General features: G+C 33.1%; 1 protein-coding gene across 5 annotated transcripts in view; it reads right to left on the bottom strand.

Annotated features, from left to right (window-relative positions):
- The window catches only part of LOC127721855 (protein PML-like), a 243,072-nt gene extending 224,679 nt beyond the window's left edge, over positions 1-18,393 (bottom strand). For all 5 annotated transcript variants that reach the window (XR_007991500.1, XM_052228672.1, XM_052228665.1 and 2 more), the window contains exons 1-4: positions 18,285-18,393; positions 10,841-12,265; positions 7,768-7,817; positions 4,477-4,587 (exon numbers count right to left, since the gene is read on the bottom strand). Coding sequence is in view for 4 of the 5 variants with exons in the window: in XM_052228672.1 (XP_052084632.1) it covers positions 4,477-4,587; positions 7,768-7,817; positions 10,841-12,254 (1,575 nt within the window). In the remaining variant the exon portion in view is untranslated. The remainder of the gene's footprint in view (positions 1-4,476; positions 4,588-7,767; positions 7,818-10,840; positions 12,266-18,284) is intronic.
- Positions 18,394-25,120: the final 6,727 nt, after the last annotated feature.

The raw sequence follows: 25,120 nt of genomic DNA, 5'->3' as shown, positions 1-25,120 counted from the left end.
AGCTTCCGATGAACTTTTTTTAGAAAAAGGACGAGACGTTCTTTGATATACACCTGGTTCTCCAACTTTCAGCTCAGACACTGGTGACGTTTTACAAAGTCATAGTAGCAGCTGCAAGCTCTTGAATACCGAATTAGTTGGGAAATTTATATCCCATATGCATGTGAAGTTTGTATATTGCTACTAAAAAGTAGACAATTATAGGTTACCGGACTACCTTCAACAATGAGCGAAACCATACCGCACAGCAAGCTATAAAAGGTCCCAAAATGACAAATGAGAAAACTAACAGCGTGATTTATTTACAAAACAATCAATGGAAAACAAATGTGATATAAAGTATCAAAATACAACCACTAAATTACAGGTTCCTGACTTGGGACATGTACGTACAGAACAAGGCGAGGTTAATATAAAGATAAGGCGATGTAGTATGATTACCAATGAGACAACTATCCACCAAAATTCAAATGAAGCCAATAAATAAAGGCAACAGTAGTATACCGCTATTCGAAATTCACAAATCGATTGAGAAAAAAACAAATCAGGGCCACACACTAAAACCGAGAAAAACACATCAAATATAAGAGGAGAACAAAGACACAACAGAAACACAACACTAAAATGCAACACACACAGAAACGAACTATAATATAACAAGTATGTCCCGGCATGAAAAAATGAAACAATTCAATTGAGAAAACTAACATTCTAATTTATAACAAAACTATGTGCGAAAAACAAATATGGCAGACATGAACAAACGAAAAATACTAAACTACAGGCTCCTGAATTTGGGCAGGCACTTACAGAATGTGGGTATGTTAAACTGGTTCGCCAAACCTGGAACAGTTGTGTAACAGTACAAACATAATAACAAACTACCACTTGAAAAAAAGCTAACTAATCAGATCGGAACAAAGCAGAAAATATCACCTTACGTGGCAGTGTATCTATACATCCCACAAAGAAGAGAGACATTAAGTAAATATCCGAAATTAAGTACTCTCAGTTTCTAATAGCTAGTTCAAATTACAACTGATAAAACTAAGCTAGAACGAAAATATCAATCATATCAAAAATTCCGGGCTCGGTAAACAAAAATTCCCGTAAAAATTAAGATGTGCTATTCCATTTGAAATAAGTTTTCTATAGGTACAACTAAACTCTCCCTAACCTGGGACAGTGGTGTATCAGTACAGCAAAATTACAAACCATAAAAATCTGTTGACAAGGGCTTTGCTCATCAGACCGATACAAATCACTAAAACAAGTAACAAAAAAACAAAAGACTCGACAAGAACAGAAATGGGAAGTACTCGAAGTTACTGAACGTTAGTTTACAGCAAATGACAACTATAAAAAAAAACATGTATCTATAAAGACTGAAATATTATTCAGTAGACATCAAAACGCAATAATGAATTCACTGTAAAGACTTTATAAACAGTCCGTTGCCTGTACCAAGTCAGGAATATGACAGTTGTTACCCATTCGTTTGATGTGTTTGAGCTTTTGATTTTGCCATTTGATTAGGGACTTTCCTTTTTGAATTTTCCTCGGAGTTCAGTATTTTTGTGATCTTACTTTTTAAAAGCATGACCTTGTGCAATACCAAAATATAGGTATCGACAGAATGTAGGACCGTGAATGTTCAAAGTTTGTAAAACATTTGCTGCTTATGTTTTTGTCGTTTCAGTTTCTCTCCATTATAGTTTTAAAGCTAATGGGCAAATGTGTTTTGTTCTGTTGACTATTTGATCATTTTGTCATTTTATTCTTGTTATAATTGTACGTTTGACGCACATGTATGGTCGATTACTATCCTCTAGTTAATTTGACAAGCGAAATTTGAAAACTGAGTCATCTCTATATGTTTTAAAATATAAGCAAGGCATTATATTTTCAGATACTTTTAATAATGTTGACCTTTCATGAACTGCATGTGAGGATCAGACATCAACCTGTAAGACGTAATCTGACCGCTTCACATAATCTGAGCAATGAAACATGTGATCAAATTAAGTTAACGTAGTAAATGTGCGGTAAAGATATGCAATAAAATTGAGAATGAAAATGGGGAATGTGTCAAAGAGATAACAACCCGACCATAGAGCAGACAACAGCAAAAGGCCAACAATGGGTCTTCAATGCAGCGAGAAACTCCCGCACCCGGAGGCGTCCGACAGCTGGCCCCTAAACAAATATGTATACTAGTTCAGTGATAATGGACGTCATACTTAACTCCAAAATATACACAAGAAACTAAAATTAAAAATGATACAAGACTAACAAAGGCCAGAGACTCCTGACTTGGGACAGGCGCAAAAATGCGGCGGGGTTAAACATGTTTTTTGAAATCTCAACCCTCCCCCTATACCTCTAGCCAATGTAGAAAAAACAAACGTACAACAGTACGCACAGTAAAACTCAGTTTAAGAGAAGTCCGAGTCCGATGTCAGAATAGGAAACAAAAGAAAATAAACAAAATGACAATAATACATAAATAACAACAGACTACTAGCAGTTACTGACATGCCAGCTCCAAGTTTATGCTGTATCCGGAACTGTAAAACCTTACACATCGTCTTTGTCACAGATTTAAACAACAGTAATTTACCAATGTTGTTATCTCATAATCGGTAAGGAGATACAAGTCAAGGTTCCAAACAACAACTCAGGTAATCGCATGAACTTCATAGGGAAGACTTAAAAGTAATTAAACATAGTACATTAGTGCTAATTGACGCATTAATTCTCATAAACACATAGATTTGGAAAACATCAACATTCAGCCAAACACAATCAGAGGGTCGTCTTTATAAATGTTGATGCCATTTACTTTTTGCATTTGTTTTATGCGCCGTATGTGCTCTTAGGGTGGAAGATATTGTTTATCCTTTTTATCACTGCTAGTAGACGTAAGTCAGCACTTTTGTAAGACATCAAATATCATCAATATGTTTATTTTCTCTACAGTAACTGTTTATGAAATGTTAAACCATTCGAAACACTAATGTAATTGTACCACCCTCTCATTCATAGATTGCCTCAGGAGTATTTGGTACAACTTTTAAGAATTTTCGGTTTTTTAATTCTTGTCAATTTCATATTTGATTTGACCTTCCAACTTATTAAATCGAGCGTGTCTTATGAGTCCTTTGTGCACTAAATGTTTGTTTGGTGATGATGATATCAACACTGGGATTTTTTTGTCAACATATTTGTTGTTTGATGGATTGATATTTCAGCAGACAGTCGGTATTAAAATAAGTACTAATTGTGCACAACTCCTAGCCGAACTAATTTGGTACTCATATGCAGCAGAATTCATTCAGAACCTTGTCAAAGACACTGTCACTCAAGTATCCAAATTTCAAAAAGAGCTTACATCTTATATATACTAGTAAACTATTTACAAAGGATATTACCGAAAGCAGATGATCTGCTTCTTATCTTGATCTTTTCCTTTATAATCATACAATAAAGACGACTTCAAACTAGAATCTATGACAAACGTGATGATTTCAACGTTCCAAATGCCAACTTCCCATATCTTTGCAGTAACATACCCTCTGCTATACCGTATGGCGTTAACATATCTCAGTTTCTAAGTCACGCTCGTGCATATTCATACAATACGGACTTCATAAACAGGAGAGGACTTCTTTCACACAAACTGCTCCAACAGAGTTATGAGGAAGAACGACTGCAATCGATACTACATAAGTTTAAGGGTCACCAACACGAATTAGTGGACCGATACGACGTGTCGGTGACTCACTAGCGAGTTGTTTTCTGATCATAGATCGTTAGATGCCAGTAAAGTCGGATGATCAGTAATTTTGCCGATTGTGTCCTAGATCTCAATTGTGACATTTTGACTGATTGTTAAATCACATGGAGCGGGTAATATATGCATAGCAGGCGACGCTTATCATATCAACTCATCTGGTCTCGCTCCTACTTATGTTTATTCGATTCTGTTTGCTACCTTGTTTGTATCTTCCTACTCGATTTACGAGATTTGAAAATCGGTAAACTATTCTAGCCTTTTTGTACCAAAATATAGGCTGTCTTTTTCATGATTTTGTTTTTATCAGTCTAATTGCTGATTTTCAATAAAAGTTTTAATGTTTTAATGTAGTTGTACAAACTATCTCCCTAGCAGGTCTTTCTTTTTCTCAGATATACAAAACATTTGCATATCCTTGTGCTGCTCTTCATTGATATTGTGGATAACCTGTTAGGGTATATTAATTGATAATTCAAATATTTTTTCTAGTCATTTACTTACACTATCAAAATCAAGAAACTGTTGAATTAAAGCAATAACGAAGCTAAAAGTCAAATGTATTGCACATTGAAATAGATTGCATGATATAAACCACAAGAAATTGGAGAGTACAACAGTTTTCACATATATATTAAAATTAGTTCCTTCTTGTAACTCTGTATTTATGTTTTTTTTCTTACCTCATTAGCTGCCCACTCATCAAGGTAAAATCTCATACCATGTACATAAATGCATTGGAACTCCCTACCACCTTTGTGGTGAAATGTCTCATAAACAACTTCGTCAGTGCTCTAAAAGCAGGAAATGTAAAAGGATTGTAAAAGGATTAATTGCATACATTTATGAACATAATAACTTCACAAAATAAAAATTAATATCATACGTTTATAACCAACTCAAATACAGGAGTGCTTGTTATGCACTTCAATTGGAATTCCAAAAGTTGTTCCTCCATGTACCAAGTCAGGAATATGACAGTTCTTGTCCATTCGTTTGATGTGCTTGTGCTTTTGATTTTGCCATTTGATTAGGGACTTTCCGTTTTGAATTTTCCTCGGAGTACAGTATTTTTGTGATTCAACTTTTTTTTTATAAGATATAACAAGTACCTATAAAAAGGATCTGACAAAAACAACTTCGACGTTATCACATGTATTTCTGTTAGAATTATCAATAAGATTTTGTTCAGATTTATAAAATGTATTTGACAAAACCCTTTCTGAAAAAGCAGGTATTTGTTCGTATAATGTTGACTGTTGGTTGTCTGTAGTCGGTTTTCGTGTTTTGCCAAAGTGTCCTCGGTTTCTCCTCGACTTATGAGTTTTAATTGTTCTTTCGATCTCTTCCACCTTTTCTTAATAAAGAGCATATCCGTAGAAGATAGGCGAAAGATACCAGAGGGACATTCAAAGTCATAAGTCAAAAATAAACTGACAAGGCCATGGCTACAAGAGAAAAAGACCAACAAACGAACAATAGTACACAAAACACAACATAGCAAACTAAAGTTTGAGCAACACGCAGGTATCTATGACATGACATGGATATACTCCATTAGTCTTTTGTCCTGGTCAATGTTATTACTAAGGACACTTGGTTTCGTTTTTTCCTTATAGTAAGTTGCGACCTTCTATTATTAAAATTCTTGCAAAAGCTCAAAAAAGAGACTAGATTGCTGACTTCAAACGAAAAACGTAAAGGAGTAACAAGTTTTACTCCATTCTTTATCATTGCTCTGTTGTTTGGTGGCCTGTGGGGCAAAGGCCATCATTTGTCATTCAGCTCAATATAGCAAAATTACTTCATCCGTCGAACTTAATAGTGATTTGCTTTGTTTCATAACAGTTCCAGTGCAAATAATTTGCACATTCATGCTTACTTCCTATAGCGGTTTACACATTTAATATACTTTCTGAAATAAAAATTTCAATACGCTGTTACGTCTACTTGCTATCTTCCTGTCCCTTTATCTTTATTCTCTTCTGCTTTGCCTTTCTTTTTAAGAGGAGTACTGTTCTTACATTTTACATTTTTACCTATTATGTCTGTTTGTTTTTTTCACGCATCGTTGTGAATATAATGGATATTTGATGCGACTGTCATACAAGTGAGAGGTTTAGCGCTATAAAACCAGGTTCAATCCACCATTTTCTACATAAGAAAATGCCTGTACCAAGTCAGGAATATGACAGTTGTTGTCCATTCGTTTGATGTGTTTGTTCTTTTGATTTTGCCATTTGATTAGGGACTTTCCGTTTTGGATTTTCCTCGGAGTTCAATATTTTTGTGATTAAACTTTTTTTTATTCTTGTCAGCAGAATGATAGTTATGTTTAACATTAGAGGGAGCTTTAGTGATTTCAGTTTCCTCTTTTTGAAGGTTTCTACTCCCACTCACATTTAGGTGTTCAGATATTTCCTTAAAACAACATTTGATATTTTAAATACTTGTTAAAATAACTATCGTAAAATACACACGTAGCATTTGTTTAAAACAAAAGAAAGATGGTAATGATTCAGTCTATCTGTACTACTTCATCTGATTAGCACTAATATGGGCATATGTGGTTTGTACTTGTTTGGCTTTATTACTATTTTGATCTGAGCTTCACTGATGAGTCTTATGTAGACGAAACGCGCGTCTGGCGTATTAAATCATAATCCTGGTACCTTTGATAACTATTTACACCACTGGGTCGATGCCACTGCTGGTGGACGTTTCATCCCCGAGGGTATCACCAGCCCAGTAGTCAGCACTTCTGTGTTGACATGAATATCAATTATATGGTCATTTTTATATATTTCCTGTTACAAAACTTTGAATTTTTCGAAAAACTAAGGATTTTCTTATCGCAGGAATAGATTACCTTAGCCGTATTTGGGACAACTTTTTGGAATTTTTGGTCCTCAATGCTCTTCAACTTTGTACTTGTTTGGCTTTATAACCAATTTGATCTGAGCGTCACTGATGAGTCTTATGTAGACGAAACGCGCGTCTGGCGTATTAAATTATAATTCTTGTACCTTTCATAACTATTATCACATGTGAAAATTCCTATCTGCATTAATGTCAAAGGGCAGCAAATGTGCTATGTAACAGACTTTGGTAAAAATGTGCATACATTTTATCCTCGTTGAACTTTAACTGAAAATCTCTTTTATTGTCTGATATATCATTGAATGAGTACTTTCACAATAAATGAATATTTGTATAGAAAGCACATGAAATCGTCGAAAAACGTTAACATCTTCATACCTCCAATTCATATTCGTAAAATTTTTCTTGTTCTTCTTATTCCGTTTTAGTTATGTAAAAGAATCATATGGTCACCGACTAAGTAAGAGAAGGTATTTAAGGAGTCATTTGGCATAACGTGGCATTAAAATTATAGAAATGATAAAATTATTGAAGGGCATTCAATACTTAGTCTATGTAGATTTATTGAAAAATGAACAAGCTGATATAATCTTGACAAGTTTGTTCATAAAGAGAATAAATGTTTTAAATGTTTTAGGTATATATTGCAACAAAAAATATTTTTCGGCTAAAGTTTTGGTTCATTTCTAAAGATTCTTCAAAAGATCTCAAATAACACAATTTGGTTTTTATTGTTTTTTAATAGTTTTGAACTTTTTACCAGAAGTTTGAAGCCTTACTGCAAATATAAGAAACAAATGTCTGAAAAACTTGTATTTTTTGAACTTCTGAAGACTAATTTTGTTACCCTTATTAAACTTTTTATTTTCGAATTCAAGGAGGCAAGAAATGGCCCTTGCATGCATACCATACAAAACAGATAAAAGTGTAATACGTTTGATATTTGTTAACCGTTTTGAGACAGGAATCAACAAATATACACTTAGAGGTCAACATACAGTCATCAAAAAAAGACCTAGTATGTTTATATACGAATTTCCATTCCCTTTCTTAGTGTAGGTCATACAGTAATGCAATATTGGAATTGATCTCACCTTTTCTATTTGGTTCTCGGATACAAAATCTGAACTATTCTCTGCTGGATCTGTAATGAAAATATAATGTTTTACTAATTAAATACAAGGTATACTTGGTTTGAAATTTAGTGGATAGTTTTTTTCTTTTTTCAATGTTTTATATTTCATGAAAATTTGGTAAACAGGAAATCAATTCATGCAAAATTTACTGCAGACAACTTAAATAATTTTCCCAGACACATCTTAGAAAAGGAATGTAAATACCGTCTCATTTCTTTTAATTTTTCCATTCAAGGCTCGATTGAGTGAACGGTATTGCAAGATGAAATTGCCATACCTCAAAATTGTGCAACTTGCATAGGGCACTAGGTTATGAACCTTTAGAAAGGATTTCTAAAAAGTGTTTCTTCAAACAATTGTATTATATCAAGTTTTACACATCTGTCTATTTAATTTCAGAAGATGGAAACGTTATGATTTAACAGTTTTGGTTGGTCCTTCAAAAAAACTATATTTGTCATAGAACTAGCTAGTATATGAAAAAGTAAATGACATAACAATCACCATAACTCACTTGGATGGCTTATTGTTTTATTATTTATTTCACGACTTTAAATTGTTTCTTCGAAAATAATAAAAAAAAACAAAACGGTAAAATATTCGTCCACGACGGTATCATCAGCTCAGTAGTCAGTGCTACGAAACTGACATGATTTATAACAAAAACAAGCCAGGCAAACAATAGTACGTAAAACACAAGATAGAAAATTAGGAGAACTTAAAAATCTAAAGTTCAAATAAAAAAACAGTAAAATCCTTGCAAGTTGAACATTTCCGAGGGAATATTATGAAACTTTACTTTACTGAAGATGTTCTTTGTTAAACATTAAAGATAGAGCAATAGTTTACAACTCCCCTGAAACAAATAAAAAAAAGTAACATGGATACTGTTCTTACATTTTATGAAGATTATCGTCAGGTTGTACGTATTCATTTAGCATAATTGTGCCCCCTTTAATATCAGACATGTTCCTGTATTGTTATGAATCACACTTTGTCGCCAAACTGTGTAAAGATCCGTCTAACTTAAATTTTTAGAAGGCCTGTTGAGTACTTACGGTGACCTATAATTGCTGACATTCTCGTCATTTGAACTCTGATGGATAAATGTCTCAGTGGCAATCATACCACATCTCCTTATTTTTATCATAAGAAAAACAGTTGGTGAAACATGTACCAATAGGATAATCGCTAACTTGAACAAACAAACAAAAATACGGCACTTATTGTGTTGGAAATACTAGACTATATTTGTATATGTCTATATTATGTAGCCTAGTTAGCCAACTGGTTTAGGACGCTGGACATAGTGTATGCTGTTTTAAACGATGTCAGTGAGGTTTTGGTTGAAATCACACTGAAGTAAGAACAATAACTTGCCTCCGCATAATTGTAACTCTAAAATGTTCGGCTTCATTTTTGACGAAATATCGGCCCATATAAACTACTTTATCTTATGGTTGTGCCCTGTTATCAATTTCTTGCATGGAGAGATATTTCTCGCAGAATGATACGAAAAAAAAACTTAATTTGATTTGCTTAAATAACATCATATGACAACATTTCCATTGGCTTTTCGTTGATGAGTTTTAAAGATTACGACGATGTACATTTCGTCTATGGCAACGGACATATGCGATTTCTTTAATAATATACAAGAGAGGCGAAAGATACCAGAGGGACATTCAAAATCATAATTCAAAAACAAACTGACAACGCCATGGATAAAAAAGAAAATGACCAACAGACAAACAATAGTACATAAAACACAACATAAAAAACTAAAGACTGAGTGACATGAACCCCTCCGTATCTGTTGTATCCTTTGTCTCAAGTTTGATTGGATAGATGCGTTCAACATAGTTACCAAATTTTGAATTATTTAGTGAAAGTACATCATCTGTATAGCGGAAAGTAAAGTTAAAAGATACTGCTAACTTCTTTTCTTCCTTCCTAATAAATTCCTGTATGAATTCAGCCTCATATGAATAAAGGAACAAGTCGTAAAGAAGAAGAGCACAGTTTTTTCTAATGGAAATCCGGATTTTGTTGTTGAAAAACATGTCCTCCAATCGTAATTAACAAATATGTTGTCAATCAAGAAATCAAGCATCTTGATAATGTCAGTTTCAGAAATACTCACATTTTGAGCTGAAATTTTCCTTTTGACATTCTAACGCATACAAAAAAAATCAATGTCTGATTATGAAGGTTGACGTCGGAACAGGATATATGACGTCATACATGTATGAACAAAAGAATAGATCAACAATTTGATGAATTTTAAATGTAGGGCAATGAAAGAGTAGACCAGAAATAGGTGTAACAACTCGTGAAAATTGGATATCGCTTGATATCAACTCTCGTTATTTAATTTAAATAGTAATAATAAACTCGCCACAAGGCTCGTTTATTATTATATTGATAGTAAATAACTTGAGTTGATATCAAGCGATATCCAGTTTTTATTCGTTATGAAACATATAACTATTCGCTGGAGAACGTCTGTCGTTGTTGAGATTGTCGCGGGAACATAACGTACGTACTATTGTACTTGTCCATTGTCGACGTCGTATTGTCAGTGACGTCGCCGTGGGCGGAAATACGTTAGTTGTAAATTAAATGTAATGGCTGAACAGTTGTTGTACTACACATTGTCTTAACTATCACCTATAGTCGTAAAGTCATATCGTGTCAAAGACTGTTTTGCACAAACATTAGTTAACGTTAAAAGTCATTTAGATGTGGGGTATTAATCAAATGATTAAAACAGATTTAAATAATATTTGAAATTAAAATGGAGTTTAACGCTAATTTACATTTGTTTAGTCCCGATCCAATGTACCATTTACACATTCTCTACCTTTTCCAAATATTATTTTATATTATATATATATATATTATCTTCTGATAATTCATATACACATAATATACCAATTTTAGTGCTTATGTTTTATTGATATGATAAGGAAAAGTGTGTTCAAGGAATTGTGTTATTTGTTATTTCTTTTTTTTTAATAAGCATACCTACCATATCCTAAACAAGAAATCCTATCTATCTTAAAGAATGTTGCCCCGTTTATTACGATATCAGCTTGATATGTTCCTGGATTGTTAAGTACGCATATGGCTTTAAAACAACCATTAGCACCAGACACAGTGTCACTGAACGGAAAAGTTTTATGTTGATTTTCGTCCGAAAAGCTTATCTCCATGTAGATACTTTGATCCTTCACCGGCCTACCTCGATTGTCTTTCAGGCGAACTTCAAACATACCATTTGTTTTTGCGTACATGATTTTCGGATTTTCTATTTCAGATGTGTAGGGCACTGCTGTCGTTGTCATGAGTATTCCTAAATGTTCAAACATTTGTTCTGACTGTTCTCTGTCTTCGATAAATTTCATGTTTGCAATTTGCGTAGAATGTCTGCCAAATTCTGTTTCTTTAATTTTGTCCAACTGTTTGTCGACAGAGGAAACTGATGCTAAAAAGGCAGGTGCATTCTTTGACAATGAAGATTGCTGTAAAAAGACTTTTGATGTCAATATATTATCCTGAAAACTGTCGATTTCCTCTTCTTGTAAAGCAAGAGCTTTACACTTTAACTCAATCTCGGTGTCTAATTTCTGCGTTAATACTTTTTGTCTTGATTCAAGTAATTTATGACAGTGGGCAAAAAATTCATTCAATTTATCTTGTTCTGTTTCCTTTATATGTTTTATGGCAGACATCTCGTCTTTGATTCTTTTTCGCACCTCACTTATTCCATGGCCTAATTCCTCAGTTTCTTTATATTTATCAAATATTCTTTCCATTTCCAATATAAAAACATCTTGAACATTCTTCGCCTGATGGTCTCCTGAATCAGAATGATCTTTATAGAAGCACATAGAACATATGGGTCTTTTGCAACCGTCCCCTGTGCAAAATATATCAAGTGGTCTGTTTTCATGGCCATCCTTGGTACAAAATACCTCATGAGAAAATTCAGAAACACCAAGTGCTTCCGACAGATTACAAGTAACATGATTCTTGAATTTACTGCTTTTGTTGTGAAATCTAATGCATGTTTTGCATATGTAGCTTTCGCAGTCTTTACATCTATATGTGGCAGTGTTCGACTCGTCACAGAAGTCGCATATACTATTTTTGTTTTCATTTAAAGTATCTATAAATTCTATTCGATCTCTTATGGTGAAGTCGATTGGAAATGTATCCTTCGATGATTCAAATGTATCTTTAATGTCGACTGATTTTTGGCACACCGTGCATGTTAAAGAATTCGATTGAAAATGTTTCATCAAACAATCAGTACAGATTGTATGCAAACAAGGTAAAATTCTTGGTTGATGTGAGCTTTGATCATACCGTTTTTCACACTGTGTGCAATGTAACAATTCCACGCATATATTTTCACATTCCTCCAAATTTGCTGTTGCCATTGTGTAAATTTCTAAATGGAACAAATAACAATTGAATATTTTTTACATGTACATTAATTACCGGAAACATTTTGCTTGTGTATACTTCCAATATATAGTTTTAAAACAATTGAATATTTTTTACATGTACATTAATTACCGGAAACATTTTGCTTGTGTATACTTCCAATATATCGTTTTAAAATTTCGGGTGATTAGAAAAGGGGTTAATATTATATACATACAAGATTTTAACAATAAATCTCTCCTTCAAAATACTCTTTTAAAAGTCAAAATTTTGATGCATTTATGTTTGAGGAATATTGTTAATTAACTTTACACGCTGTATTCTTTCTATTAAAGTCAATTAAATTGTAGTGTATTACTTTATACTTTATACCAAGTCAGGAATATGACAGTTGTTTTCCATTCGTTTGATGTGTTTGAACTTTTGATTTTGCCAGTTGTTAAGGGACTTTCCGTTTTGAATTTTCGTTGGAGTTCGGTATTTTTGTTGTTTTACTTTTTTTATATGAATGTTGATCTGATTGATCTTAAAAAGTTGCAATAAATAGTGCAACATAGTTAAAAAAGAAATAAAACTTACAACTCCTATATTTAAGGAAATGTGCTGTAATGAAATTATAACTGTTAAGTCATCTATTTGTTTTTTTAAATCGGTGTAAAGTTTGAATTTTATATAATGGTTTTTATTAACTACCTTACAAAATCTGTTTTGGGGAATAAAAGAGTTAGATAAAAAGGAATACCAAAACTTTACAAGAACAATTCGATTGATAACCTTAGAATTTGAAAAACTTCAATTCTTGTGGCAACTGCTTATTTTAAGTATCAGTATCGAACAAACATATTTCTAAAAGAAGGCTGCTTACTACCAGATAAATGATACCCTCAATGGTTTGTAGTTCAATTTTAGCCCAACAGTGCAAACGACTCTGTTGTAATCAAGGAAAATAACAAGGCACCACAATCAATTTGATGCGCCATATGGGCATGTGGGCACTATGAGAAAAAAAAATCGTTAAAAAATCATAACTGATAAATCTGATATCGGAATTTATCAAATAATAATGATCATTCCACGCTTCGCCCAAAGGAAAAACGTAATGAAAAAGAGGATTGCACATTAATATATGTACTGGTTTTTGATTTAATGCCAGATAAAAGATAATCATGGAATTTTGGGTCCTCAATGCTCTTCATTTCGTTCTTTATTTAGTCTTTTAATTTTTTCATTCGAGCGTCACTGATGAGTTGTAGATGAAACCCGCCGATGACATCTTTAATCAATCTTTTTTTCATTACTGTTAAAGCAAAAACTTCAAAACATGTAAACATTAAGTTGCAGGTGTTCCATTCGCCAGAAACCGGTACTAAGTAATAGTTCAACCATTAATCATAATGCTATTTATATTGTTTGATAAACAAGAATCCCTTTTCAATGAAAGATCTTTCATCGGCCAAATATTCCACGGGACGAAAAATCATAATCTAGGATTTTTTCAAGCAAACAAAAGGAAGAACATTAAATCAAGAACTATGGTGTCATATCAAATTCACAATATTATATCTATCACGAATTTTTGCTGCAGCTCATTGAAAATGATTGATTTATCTACTTCTCGGTATAGAAGTAGCAATGGTCATCGTCGTTTTTCATCAATTACATTTCATAATTGTTCCCACTTCATAACCTCTACCATATATTCATCTAATGTGTTTACGCAATACATTAGTCACTGTCTTCTTTCTTTATTGAATCCTATTTAATAATTATGCTAGGAAACTCTAACTCCTCTCTAATCTCCAAATTTCTATACTTAAAAAAAACAAGTTTAAAACCATCAACTTGCATAATGTCTAAAAAGACATGTACGACCTTTTGACATTAAGAAAACTGACGTAGGGAAAGATCTGTTCTAAAACTTTTTGTTAACAAGGCCCTTAATTATCTAATCCATGACAATTTCCTTTTTCACATACTAGTCAAATATCCTGACAGTATCTGTCAATGTTGTCTTTATGTTAATCTTGCTGAACAAGAGCGTTTAAAAAGAAGCTATTAAAACAAGTTTTACTAATGGTTATGTTGTAGTCACCCTTTTGAAATGTTTACGTACGCCATCATAATTTGGTTGCCTGTTGTTTGGAATGAAGACCAACGATAAGTTTTTTGTAGACTTATTTTTTATGTTATATTTTTTTTTTTTTTTTTTTTGTCATGGTATTTTCTGTTTTTATTTAACTTATGGAACCGATTGATTCCTTGGTTTGTTCAGCTTCTTTTTTTAATGACTTATCGTCATCAATCAATCCTCAATGCGAAATGTGCCAACTATATAGGCGAAATGTGCCAAAGGGACATTCAAACTCATAAGTCGAAAATAAACTGACAACGCCGTGGCAAAAACAGAAAAAGGATCAAAAGACAAACAGCAGTAAATAAAACACAACATAGAAAACTAAAGACTGAGCAACACGAACTCTACCAAAACCGGAGCTTATCTCAGGTGTTCCGGAAGCGTTAGAAGATCCTGTTCAACATGTGGCACCCGTCGTGCTGCTCATGTAAGAGTAAATCTGTTAAACATTCTGATTCGGTAGGTTACATTAGAGGAAAAGAGGAATGTGAATAAGATTTTCCATAACAGTTAACCAAATCGTAATGACGGTACGTTAAGTTTTCGAAGGGATGATTTCATCTTCACCACTTGGAACTTTTGGTTTCATAGCTTCCTTGTGAGCAGCAGTCTTCTATCAAGGAAATCATGATAGAAAAATGCAAGCCCTGGAGTATTGTATAACTGGGAGATATATACTCCATATGCTGGTTCTGCTTGATTGTTGCTACATAGTCCAAAACACCGTAAGCTAAAATTAATCAATGTGAAACATATATTTAAAGTTCTCATGAGGGGCGGAAGGACATTTTTTCGGACGTCGGGATAAGGCCTCCATTTGTGCGGATATTAGGGATTTTCGCGTATCGGGGCTCGGGAATCAATGATTAATTTTTCGGGATCCGGGAAAGAATGCTTGATTTTTTGTGGAATTCGAAATTTAGCGTTTATTTTTTCGGGAATTCGGAATGACACCACTTCTATCCCCCTCTCATATGGATTGTGTCGAGAATTATACTCGTCAGATTATATATACCTGTCAATGTGCATACATGTTTCGAAGATGAAGTAAATATTATATCCGAAAAGATAAGATTGCCACGTCAAATAAAAAAAATGTTAATAACTTAAATGTACAAAATTGCAAATTCAGTTATTCCTTTTTGGAAATATATCAAACATAATGCTTTTTAGAATTAACTGTGTAATATACAAATGCCATAATTATGTACATTAAGTACATGTCATTTTTTTTTGTTCCCTATTTTACATTAAGGTCCTTACAATCCACTATTGCTGGGTCTACCAGAAATTAAATTGAACTAATTCAATTAACTATATATATTTGACTAGAAATCAAAAGCGGGGATTCACTAAAAGTGTAAAACTTTATCTCCTTGGAATGGTGTTAATCAGATATGTTTGACAGTAAGTTCACCCAAGACAACCGAAAATATAAGGGAAGATATCGCCATTATTAATTAACGATAAATTTGTTTAATCAAGAGAATAGCAAACGAAGATAAATCTCTGTTTTACAAATGAAAATATCTTACTTTTTGCAAAACATTCAGTCTGTATGGTAATCATCTTTCCCCTTTTCCCGCTGATATTTTATTCAGTTTACCGGAAACATTTTGTTTGTGTATACTTCCAATATATCGTTTTAAAATTTCGGGTGATTAGAAAAGGGGTTAATATTCTGCTTGATACATTTAACTACAGTTACCGCTGTCTAACCCTAATCCTTTCGGTTCTCTAAACTAAAGCCAATTATAAGAAGAGTATCCTAATCTGTAAAGGTACCGATTCTGTCCTATTCCTGATTATGACTGAGCATATATTCGCATGGGGGGTCATGCATACATAGCAGAAGGACACTTATCCTGACGACGCACGCGATCTTGCTACTTCTGGAGTAAATGCGATTCCTTGCGGTTTTGTATACCTTGCTTTTTATCGCAATTTTGTGTATATTTTCTTTGATATTTTTATGCGATAATTTTTCGTATCATGCTCCTCGCTTGATGTTAAAAATGATCGTCAGAAACTAAGGACGTACGTTACGTTGTCAATGTTAACATCAACGACGCCATAGGCAAACTAGTGATAAACAGATTATAAATGGTCTTTCAAACTCGAGGATGTTTCTCGGTCACATCTCATCTCAGGACTGTCACCCTTTGATGAGATTGTAGCTGGGAAACACCCTCTCGTTTGAAAAACCATCGATAATCTACAAGTATCTTAAATATGGATGTGAACATTGGTAAACCACCATTGCCTTTAATTTACTAAACAAGGTAATAATACGAAGATGTTGCATGATTGCCAATGAGGCAACTTCTACAAGCGACCAAAGGAAGAGGGAGTAAAGAACTATAGGTCGTACGGGCTACAACAATTACCAAAACACATACCGTATAGTAAGCTATAAAAAGCCCCAACATGTTTGTGAGCGATCAACCCCTTTCCTAACATGGAAAAGTGGTGTAATAGCACAACAAACAGGTTTGTAAGAACAAACTCTAACATTCAGTTGAAAGGCTTGACTTGTCAATTCGGCACAAGACACAAAACCCCTAGCAAAAAGAAAACAATCACGAGGTACCGATCTAAGAGTATTCGCAATAGTTGAAAGCTAGTTCAGAGCCAATTCAACTTATAAATGTTTTCTCAGACTAAAATATTAATCAGTACATCCTCAATGGATTTAGAGAAAATACGTCATAAACAGTCTGCGAAAACAGGACTTTGTGCAGAAAAATGCAATCAAAAATGCACGCGTTTTCGTGCTAAGCATATCCTTTTCGTAATTGAAAGTATAAGAAAACAGGAAAAGGTGTCTACCAGATTCGAAAAGCACACACAAGTTACAACTCATCACTATAGAGCTGCTAATCAAATATGAAATCATTCTGTTCAGTAGTTTCCGGTAAAAAGTGGGACCAAATATTTTAAGATCATTCAACATATTGAAAAATTAAAAGTACCGGCAAACAGGAAATAGGTATTTGACAGATCCGAATAGTACTCACACGTTTCATCACTGATAAGCTGCTAACCATATTATATAATGTTATAACATTTTTGAGAAAAATTTTAAGTTCATTCAGCAAATTGAAAAAATCAAAGTATCCTCAAATAGGAAGAAGCCATCAGAAAGATCAGAAAGTACTCACTCGTTTTATCACTAATGAGCTGTTGCCAAAATTTGAAATCATTATGTTCAGTACTGTAGATTTTTAGAAAAATGTTACGAAAACTTTTAAGTTCATTTAGCATATTGAAAAATTCAAAGTATCGACAAATAGGAAATACGAACAGGAAATATGTATCTGGCAGATCTGAATAGTGCTCACACGTTACAACTCATCAATGACCAGCCTGTAACCAAATATGAAGTCAGTCTAATTAGATAAGTAGTTTCTTTGAAGAGTGTGACGGAATTATTTGTTTGACAAAAGAACGGAGGGGCGGACGAGGTGATTGCAATAAAGCCCCAGCTTTTAGAGTTGGTTATAAAATATAACTATCAACACAATGTAGTACCATACGATTCAAATTAAAAGTGCTTTTTTGTTGAAGTGACGTTTTTAATAGCGTTTAGCACATCATTAAATCCTTTAGTGTCAATTTTTGTTGGATCCCATACTTCTCCCTGCCTTTCTCAGAGGTAACCTTCTCAAAATATACATTTAGCAGCGGAAAGTGGAAATCCGTCCAGGAACAATAATTACCAGTGCATTATGTTATGTCTAAGATACATCACATATAAACATTATCGATTTTCCTCATGCACTGAACTTCCTGATCTTTTTCCAACTGTAAATTGTTTTTGAAAGAAAAGCACTTATTACAAATATTTATGAAAGTTATCAATTATCATCATTCAACTTAACAAACTTACTGTAAGATAGTAGATTGTTCAATATAATAAAACTTCTGTGAAATTAATCCACCGATGAATAAAATATTGAGATCCGCCCAGTTTGTGTTTAAATATCTACATGTGACGTCACGTTGATGTCTCACTAGAAATCAATAAACATCTATAAATAGCATTTTCAAATAGTTTGTTTTGGTTGTTTTAATTTTATTATTTTCACGTTAGTTACTTGCAATGAAAGTGCTCTGCTTATGAAAAAAATATATGAAAGCCAATATAATCAAATAATACAATGACAGTAATATGGTCGATTTTGCCATAAACGATTGCAAGTAGTTATATAAGACACCAGAACATTAAGAATCTACATCTTGCTCATTCATATTTATATTATATTTCAAAATCTCAAAATAACTTTAGTTAAAACAATCATGTTGAAAAGTTTTTTTAAGCCATTGAACAAAACATTTTTTGCTAAATATTTATTTACTCGACCATGTATTTTTTCAAAAACACTTTTTAAAAAGTTGAGATCCTCAAATGAAATATGTTCATATTTGTCTCTTATTTCATTCTTTGTGCACAAAAATTTTGAACACATTGTATAAATTCATGACGCATGACATTTATGACGTGTTGTTTTGATTTGTACAGTACTGGGTCGGTATATCTACACTATTAGTCCCCGAGGGTATCACAAACTCAGTAGTCTCTACTTCGGTATTGACATGATTTATAACAAACCTCTCTAACAATTTCCGTTTATACATTTTGAAGGTTTAAACTCCCTCATGCAATGTTGACCTTAGATAGATTTTGCTAATTCTTTTTAGGTTCTTTTTGGTCATATAGCTCTTCAACTGTTTCGGTTCTTATACATCCGTGGCTTTCACATATTCGGCTTTTAGCGTTCCAGATGAAGGTAAATCAAGAAAAGAGCTTCGGACGGATGAAATTTATAACGTGTTGTTTTCATTTTTTCAGCAATGGGTCGTTACCTCTGCGTGAACATGTGAATACAAGAATGTATAAGGATAACGTCAATTAGACTGCAACCCAATGATAAATTTAATCAAACAAATTCCAAGCAACATACCAATAACAATAGACAGCGGATAATACAATGGGTTGATCTCAAAATATGTTTTCTCAAATAATAACTTAATAAGACACGACAATCGGTAAAATAACGATGATGATATATACGTTTTACTGTATTTTTTCAAATCGTACAAACGAAATATCCTGCATCATTTAAATATATTAAAGATCTACACATTTGTAGAACAATTGTACAGAATTTATCTTTGATTCAAATAAAGAAATAGTTGGCATGAGTTAAGTTTTATCCTGTCCACTGAGTACTACAATACACATTTTACATAACCTTTCAATGCAATAAGATAATGTTTTTAGTAAAGTGTTTAATTTATACAAAAACTGGAATACAATATTTTTTGAAATAATGACAATTTTACATCATTTGAATTCAAAACAATAAATATATATCGCAGAATGTAACAATATATATAAGGGCATCATATACTAGACTATTAAGACAAATGCGTAATCAAACTAGTTTTAGATAAGGAGATGCATATAATTTTTAAAAAGAATGAGATATGATAGAAAGATATATACATAATAAAGAATGTAGAAAAACATAAAGATATTATAGAAGTAAATATAAAATTGCTTACATCCAATTCATTTGAACTTTGGTGGATAGTTGTCTCATTGGCAATCATATCACAACTCCTTATTTTTATAGAATTGTTTTCATAACAGCGTAGACAACCGTAAAACTTTTGTTGGTGATAATACTTACATCCCAGCTCCTTTGTTCTACCAGGGGTGATCTGAGCCGGATCACCCCAGCTTAAGTTTCTTTGTTTTGCATGCTTTCCTTTGTTTTGCAACATTTTGGCGGGAATGCCTAATCCACAATAAAACTTAGAATTATTCTTATAAAGGATAGAATAAAGACACACTTTCAAAATTTAAGTAGAAAAAATTCATTGTCTATGCTGGGATTCGAACTTACGACCTTTAGCATATTACCCCACGACACATACCCCTACACCAGGACGACTGGATACCAATTCTCTGTAATTCAATATATTTAAAGGAAGCAAGATATTTTCATAAGTGGGGCGAGTTGGCACACCTTTACTTAGTGGGATTTTAACTCTTTTCATAAATAAGGCGAGTTGTCAGACTGAATGTTCAATGGGATTTTACCCTTTTTCATAAGTGAGGAGAGTTAGTAAACAAGAGTGGGGCGATTTTTTAGAAAGTGGCGATTTAGTGAGGGCCAATTGGCCAGTGTGGCGAGTTGACATGGTTTCATATTTAAACATCATGTTCGGGGGTTATAAAGGGTATATATTATATAGTAATATATAAAGTATATTATAATGGTTGTGTGGCGTTCTAAACTAGATTTTATGTATGGTAAATGGTTTTTCGTCTAATCTAACAGCTGGGATGTAAAATAGTTATCCCATTTGGACTTGTCGTCTCAGTGTTAGATCACCCTCTGGCCTCCGGCCATCGGGGTGATCTTACACTGACACACTGCGTCCTCATGGGATAACTATTACTGAGAGTGCATTTCTTTCTAACACAAACGATACAAACGGCTAAGCGCGTACATGGTTTGATCATTTGTTTCTAACATACGTTTGCATAGTTTACCTAAACTTTGACAAACTATGCACTCGCTAAAACAGCGTCTACAGTTTGTCGTTCATCGTTTGTTTGTACAAACGCTACATTTGTTTCTAACTTCAGCCTGATTAAACGATGTGTTTGTTTCAACTTTTGTAATAAGTTTGTTTACCAACAACATTTGCATGCATTATTTAAGTTAAAACAGGGTCAGTAAACACTGATTAAACGCTGTATTTGTTTCTACTTTTGTAGCGTTTAGCAAACGATCACAAACGGCGCACAACGTTTACAAAATTTTGGTAAGAAAGAAATGCATCCTGAATAATTTACCTTTAACTTGTTTGCCATCGGCTATCGATAACAATGATTTTATGCTCACTCAGTCTATCAGAGGACTTCCAGTGGGGTTTTAAATAATGATCACTTCTTACACATTTCGATACATAAAACGAAACTTTCTTTTCACAAAAATTTAAAAGATTTGTTAAAAAATATTTGTTATACCATCACATACAACAGTTTCATTTTAAAGAATAATAATGTTCAGAGCTGATATCATTAAATAATCCAAAAATACGTTTATTCATTGTAAAACATTTTAAGTTGATGGCGTTAAAAACAAGTGTGAAAATTGTTTTGTGAATAAACTTTCTTTACATTAAAATTTATCCTACATGTTGGCCCCTTTAAACAGTAGCTCAACTTAAACAATAGACAAAATGAAAGTACAGCTGAAGGTTAACATAAAATAAATAAATAATAAATAATTAATTATTTTATTATAGTGTCACATATTTAATCAAACAATATATATATATATATATATATATATATATATATACAACAATTCATAATGAAAACAGAGATCAAATATCCAGCCTTAGAATAGATTTATGAGACACTTTAAAACAATATCAGACAACTGTACATTTATATAAAAAATAAAGTGAGGATTTATTTATATATATCTTTATAAAATTCCAAAATAATTACTTGTTTATCACATTATGTAAACTGCTTTTTAAAACATTTTACTAGTAAAAATTTTAATTAATATTAGATAGACGATATTGATAAAAGGATTACAGTTTAAAAACATTAGCAATGATTAAAAGAAAAAAAACCAACAAACAAACAACAATAAAACAACATATTTCTAGGGGAAAAAATAAAATAATTTAAATGTGATTAATATTAAATAAATGGATCTAGATAAAAGATCTGTACTAAAACGTAACAATAGTAACAATAATAAAAAGACTTTAAAAATATAACTATGAAAAATATATGTTAACTTTCAAATAAATTTCTTTGTTCTTCGATAAAAATTGAAAAGTGCGTATGATAATGGGGATTGCATTTCTTTACATTTCATAAGACTGATAAATTGACTGTCAATATCAAGAGTATCAAAGTTTTCTATAAAGTTTTTTGCTCGAGAAAATAAATTATATCTTAAGTCATCATTCATAGTGCAGTTCATTGGAAAATGTTTTTCGTTTTCTATGACGTCATTCGGACAAAATTTACATCTCCTTTCATTAACTGGTATTTGCGGTCGTGCGTCTCGGCCTGTCTCGATGGCCAACGGGAGCGATTCACTTCGGAACAAGGCAACAACTCGTCGGACCGATCTCGGCAACTGAAGTTTCAAATATTTTTCTGTTTCTACTTTTTCTTTGTATAGTCTATATGTAGGTAGTTTATTGCCGTTTGGATTTTTTTTTTGTCATTAAAAAGTTTGCTAACAAAGTCGTCATTTTCTACAATATCTACGCGCTCATAAATTGTTCTCATCGCATTTTTTGTCGTAATGTTATTATCGTTGACTATGTCCGTAGCATGAATCTTGTGTATCATTTTGCTAACTTGGTAGTGCCATCCCTTACGCCTATTTGCAGTCCATGCTGATATCTTACTGGTAAGACGGACATCATCAGATCTAGTAATTCGACACATCAGACGAATACAAGATATTCGTTGTTTGGTAAAACACAAGGACCATCCGATGTCAGCTCTGACGACAGTATTTGATGTATATTTACCGGCTGACAGGAATAACTTAGATGCTTTATTCTGAATCGAATTAATCATTGAAAATGTTTTAGTTTCCCAAATGCCTGCTCCGTAGAATAAAACGGGTTCTACAATAGTGGAATATAATTTTGTGTACACACTGTGTGACATTCCACCAGCACTAATAAACTTTCCGTATAGCGCGCCTAGTGCCCTGCTAGCTGACTTCGAAAGTTCCTCAACTGTTTTGTCCATAGTCAAATGCTCGACTAACCATATACCCACGTATTTGTATGAAGAAGTGTAGTCAATATCCAAGTCGGAACATTTAAATGGGAAGTCCGATCGACTGACAGGTTTATTCCTGAAATGTATAACGTTACTTTTGGCTGGATTTATATCAATTTTCCATTCACAGCACCACTCCGAAACAGTATCTAACATCTTCTGGAGACTTTCCTCGTCCGGAGCAATCAGTGCAATGTCATCTGCATATAAAAGTATACTCAGAATAGTATCATCGATGCGAACACCACAATGTAGATTATTAATACGTTCAGCAAGGTCGTTGATGTAGGCGGCAAATAGTGTGGGAGACAATAAACAGCCTTGCTTAACTCCGCAGTCCACATTAAACCATGGTGTATGTCTGTCATTGACACGAACTGTACATCTAACATTTTCATATAAGGACTGTAGAGCTGACAGAAATTTACCACTTATTCTTTTTGAAGTTTATACCACAATAAATTTCTTGGTACAGAGTCAAAAGCTTTCCGCATATCAATAAAACTAACAAAAATTTAATGTTTTGAAATTTTCCTGTTTGAAATAACGCTAAATAAACTCCAAATATGCACTTCACAACTACGTTTGCTGCGAAATTCATTCTGCTCCTCACAAAGGATATTGTTTTCCTCAAAAAAAGCGTTCAGGTGATTATTTAGTACACTACAATATATCTTACTGGGTATGGACTCAAGCGTAATTCCCCGGTAATTTGATGGTAGTCGGTTGTCTTGTGTTCCTGGTTTGAGTATTGGATTAACTATCCCTTGGGCCCATTGCTCGGGTACTTTACCCAGTTCAAAGCAGCCGTTACAGATAACATATAACAGTTCAATTGCAATTTCATTTTTGAGCACTTCCGCCGGTATTTCATCTTATCCAGCCGCTTTCCGAAGTTTAGCTTGCTCTACAGCAATAACGATTTCTTCCCGTGTAAAAGCAGTTTAAATTTTATAGGTTCATTTGGTCATTTTCCGCATAATACTCAGGTGTAGTCTCGTTTAAATTATTAGAAAATAGTGTCTCAAAATTTGACTTCCATTTATTCAGCACAATTTTTTCACCAGTGCTAATGTTTCCATCCGAGTCAACTACTTCCCACGGGATTTGATTTTTCCTTTCATTTGCAATGCCAAGTTTTTCAATGCTTTTCCAGAATTCAAGTTTTTTTGTCGATTTAAGCTTTTCATGTAGTTCATTTTCCTTTTGAATTTGGTATTTTCTTTTGAATTTACGGTTAAGTTTATCAAATATATTTCTTTCAGTACAATAATTTTCTTTTAAAAGTTTCTTTTTGTGCGGTGGGCCCTTAAATTTCAACCATTTCTTTTCGCATTCGCACGATAAATTCCATTGCGTTTGTTATGTTTGGTTCCAGTACGGCTTGTAAAAGGACTTCGAACGTTTGTTTATATTTTTCTGGTGAAGAAGCGGTAGTTTTGTCTCCATTTCGTTCATTATCAATTTATGAAATTCGTCATATGCGTTTTGTACATTTTGATCTATATAAATATACGGAGTGTTCAATTTTCTCAATAGCATCCAGAACTTTATGTCGCACTTCATCACTAAGTAAGAAATCATCTGGAATCTTGCGCGCATTACGTTTAATCTTTACTTCGTTTGCGTTATGATTTGAAATTTCATCCACATTCACTGGATATTTAATTTCACATGATAAAAGCGAGTGGTCGGGTTTGCTTTCTGGGTTATAATTCAAAGTATTTATTACATCTGACATTCTCATTATTTTAAAATCTAAAACGGATTCTAACTGCTCATATGGCACACAAATGTAATCAACCATTGATCTCCCTTGAGGGGAAATAATGTAAAATCGTTTATTCCTATTCGACCGTTTAACATGGCAAAATTTGTGT

Source organism: Mytilus californianus, unplaced genomic scaffold (genome assembly GCF_021869535.1).
Source record: "Mytilus californianus isolate M0D057914Y unplaced genomic scaffold, xbMytCali1.0.p SCAF_1, whole genome shotgun sequence".
Classification (NCBI taxonomy): Eukaryota; Metazoa; Mollusca; class Bivalvia; order Mytilida; family Mytilidae; genus Mytilus; species Mytilus californianus.
The sequence above is the reverse complement of the archived record's forward strand: the minus strand, read 5'-3'. Positions and strand labels throughout refer to the sequence as shown.